This window comes from Cariama cristata, unplaced genomic scaffold, assembly GCF_000690535.1.
Source record: "Cariama cristata isolate BGI_N322 unplaced genomic scaffold, ASM69053v1 scaffold541, whole genome shotgun sequence".
NCBI lineage: Eukaryota > Metazoa > Chordata > Aves > Cariamiformes > Cariamidae > Cariama > Cariama cristata.
Genome location: NW_009598425.1, coordinates 22,839 through 26,621, shown reverse-complemented (window position 1 = coordinate 26,621; position 3,783 = coordinate 22,839). Strand labels below are relative to the sequence as shown.

General features: G+C 34.5%; 1 protein-coding gene across 3 annotated transcripts in view; it reads right to left on the bottom strand.

Moving 5' to 3' along the window:
• Nucleotides 1-1,807: 1,807 nt before the first annotated feature.
• Nucleotides 1,808-3,783, bottom strand: part of SYNCRIP (synaptotagmin binding, cytoplasmic RNA interacting protein) — a 24,394-nt gene continuing 22,418 nt past the window's right edge. For 2 of the 3 annotated variants that reach the window (XM_009709254.1, XM_009709257.1), the window contains exon 11: nucleotides 1,808-3,715. In XM_009709254.1, the coding sequence (XP_009707556.1) occupies nucleotides 3,674-3,715 (42 nt within the window). In that variant the 3' untranslated portion in view covers nucleotides 1,808-3,673. The remainder of the gene's footprint in view (nucleotides 3,716-3,783) is intronic. The other variant, XM_009709256.1, reaches the window with a different exon arrangement.

The following is a 3,783-nucleotide window of genomic DNA, read 5'->3' as shown; positions in this document are numbered from 1 at the left end:
CTAGGTTGAACAGAAGAGTTAAGCCTCTGAAGAATTATCAAAAGCATAAGGGAAAAAAAAAAAGAGTTGCACCCATATATAACATTTCTGTCCTGAAATGTTGGGACTCCTACCTTCAGAGGAGGCTAAATTTATTTTGGACTATGTCATATCCCTCACCCCCAACAAGAACAGAATTAGTATTCCGTATTTTAGATTTTAAGACAGTATTTAGGTAAGAGTTGTACAACGCAGAAATTCAGAAACTGGTCTTATTATCTATAGTAACAGCCTTCCTCCAACACTAAAAAACACAAACTGAAGTTCTGGGTCGTAAGAAATCTCCTCTTTAAAGACTGAAAAAAAAAAGTACAGTTGTATGTCCTATATGAAACCCTTCAAACAAAAATGAATATTAAAACAAGAGAATAATTTAAAAAGCTGTGTATTGGAGTGTTTATAAACCAGAAGTGTTAATCAGCAGCAGCAGTTTCTGATTTCTTATTAAATTCAACTGGACTTCAAATTTAGGAACACATTACAAACCAATGTGGAACTATGCTAGCTTATACTCAAACCTTTGCAGGTGTTTCAGTAAAGAAAGCCTCCTATGAGAATAGACAGAGGCAGCAAAATACATTAAGGCAACATTTGCCTTCAACATGCCAAAAAGAACTGCGTGTTCTATGTCCGTTTGTCACCAAAGCACCCCATACGAGATGCGTTATTGCTGTAGAACATTTCAAGTTTACCAACACCCAAGTGCAACCAAACTGATGTTGTATATATGCACTTGCCCATTCTCACCAGTATTTCCACTTAATAATGTTTTTTCTTTACACAATCAAATTTAAAGCTTTCAAAACAACATTTTTTTGATTTTAGTTTTTTTCCCCACGATATTAATCACCACATGCAATTTAGTTTTCTGATCATTTTGCTAAAAAACTGCACCAATATCAGAACAGTGCAAATCATATTTAATTTTAAAAGTTATAATGGCTTGAGTTCATAATTAGAGGGAACACTGTCAAGATCTCAGTATTTTGCTCACTCACCATTGCTTGTATTCCATTAAAAACAAACACTTTCCTGTCAATTTTGTGGATTTTTTTTTTTTCTTTTTTTTTAGCAATAGTCCCCCATGCTTCTTTCAGAGCTGAAATTAAGGATATGATCCACAATTTCAACACACGTAGTGCCTTAATAGCAATGTTTTTATGCCCTTCCATCAACTGTTGTAATTCCACAAATATATTACCACCCCCCCCAACTCATTTCCAGACTAAGAACTAGTCACTAGCACTTGTGATCCCACAAGCGTTTGAATTTTTTCAGCAATGGAGAGATTTCAAGATTAAGAAATCTGAGGACTTCCCCTCTCCTACAGTCCCCAGTGTTTTCATTTTATAGCAAGTTCAAAATTGGTTTCCACATCTTGACAGTGTTCCTTATAAAACCATATGACAGTAAAAGTGCCAGTAGGCATGGCAACCTCTTTGAAGGGAGCATTTAAACTCCTTGGCACTGGGAATGCCAGCACCAAGGATTACATTGAAATTCAAAATTATACTTAAGGCTACAATTAGCAAACCCACTTTCCATAAGCCTAATATTCTATCACTAAATCTGAAAATTCAGAAGCTAACGCAACTGTATACTTTTATGCTCAAATTTGAGGAGAAAGTTACTTTTCTTTAGCAAGGGCAGTATACGAAACTGTGGTAGCAAATGTCTCTTATGCATTGACTACTCATTTCACCATCATTCACTTACTTTGTCTTAAAGTTCAAAACTGGCAAGGCACATTTACATACTCCAATGAATACTTGACAATTTTAAATTACACTTCATGTCCCAGCTATCCCAGTAATTGACATACAACATACTAAAATGGTTTATTAAGATAACAAAAAAAAAAAATTCAATTAATGTGAAACATACAGGCTATTGGCAACCACTATTCTAAAAATTATGTAAATACAAGTAAACATACTGAAATGTGTGCGATTCTAAGTTTTTAACCAGAAGATCTCTGTACTAACACACATTTATATTAATGACACATAAAAAAAATAAAAACTTTATTACAAAAATAAGTTACACTCGCCTCCAGCTTACAGTATAAAACAATTTTATTTGCAGGCATGCATTTTTTTGGAATGCAAAATGATTGTTTGCCATGAGCATTTTCAACATATGACATGTCTAATTTTGTTAAAATTTGCATTTACTGGGGGAACTGGTGTGTATAAAACCTTAATTAGGTATAAGCTTCAATTGTCATTCTGGTGCCTATGGGTATGTAGTATAACTGCAGTATCCCTTTGGGCAGGGGGTTAAGGGAAGCTCTTTATGCCAAGTCATAATTTTATCTATCTTTTACCGATATGAAGATGGACTTGGCAAGGTTCTTTCGGTTTTGCTTTGTCTTTTTTAAGGGTGGTTCAATAGAGGATGCTTCACCACTGAACACTCACTGTCATCAAGGTGCTTTAGAAAATTAAAAACATAGCACAAATGATTGTACTCTACTCTACTCTACAGGTTATCATGATCTGCGTAAGAGAAATGGAAAGCTGATCCACATGTTTTTACAGTGATCAGCAATAAGAAATGCACTAATGAAAACATACCTTTTACCTAAAAAGCTAAACTACAGCCATATACTATTCTATGATTTATGAAAAACTTCAAAATATCCAAATGTCAGGCTTCACTGTACAGTTGTCAGTTTTAGTCTGACCTTTTATAAAGGGACACTGCAGTATTTAGTACAAGTTGCTGATGCACTTTTTTTGAACATCTGATGTCTTACAAAAGTAACATCTTGCTAAACTATTATACATCCAAATAACTACAATATCTGAAGAAGCAAGGCTGCTTTTTCAGCCACAAAATACGACAAAAGCAAGGCCTGTTATGATGGTCATGAGGAAGTCTTACAAAGCCTCTGGAACTAAAGGCAACTAAGAATGTTACATTTGGTATATTATAATCTTACCCTCATATCATATTAAACAAGCCTTGCTTTTATCTACAAAGATTTTCTATGTACAGTACAGACAGGGTATAGTTCAATCCTCTGCTACTGAGGTAGTTAACCAACCCTTTAAAAAAGGTTCTGAAAAGAACCACTATCTGGAATGCCTGACTAACCAGCTCTGATGATTACACCTGAAACTGCTGTATCTGAACACAATTCATAAGTGATTACTAGATAGACAATCATGATTAACCTTCATGAGCAGAAATAAAATTTAAGGATACCAATGATGGTATTCATCTATACCACTGCAATAAAAATTTAAATGCGAGAATTTGTGAATACCACTTTTGGAATCCTTAACTAAGAAAACTTGGGGGAAAAATCTACTTAAAGCAGATTTTTTAAAGAACGACTTTATTCTTTATTAAGATATCATGCTAGATGTTAAGGATTTTGTTGAACACATTGGGGAAATAGAGTAGCTTTAGTTTAATAACTTGCACTGCAGAGAAAACTGTTAAAGAAATTCATTTCAAAGTCCAAGATATTAGTTCAAATGTCCCATATTTGAATCCATGATCTTCGTAGGAAGGTCTTTTGCAACAGAATATGCTCCTATACAGCTGAGATACTTAAGGTTGCTTGATATCCTTACCATTACTCCACTGCAAGCTTCTGGTGTAATCCCACATAGCAAGTCAGTCTTCATTGTAACAGGTCAGGACCGGCCTCGACCCCTTTTCCCTGCTAGCCAGGTAACAAAAGGAATCAATTAGATAAATCATTTTAAACTCTGGTCTGTACATTTGTTAACA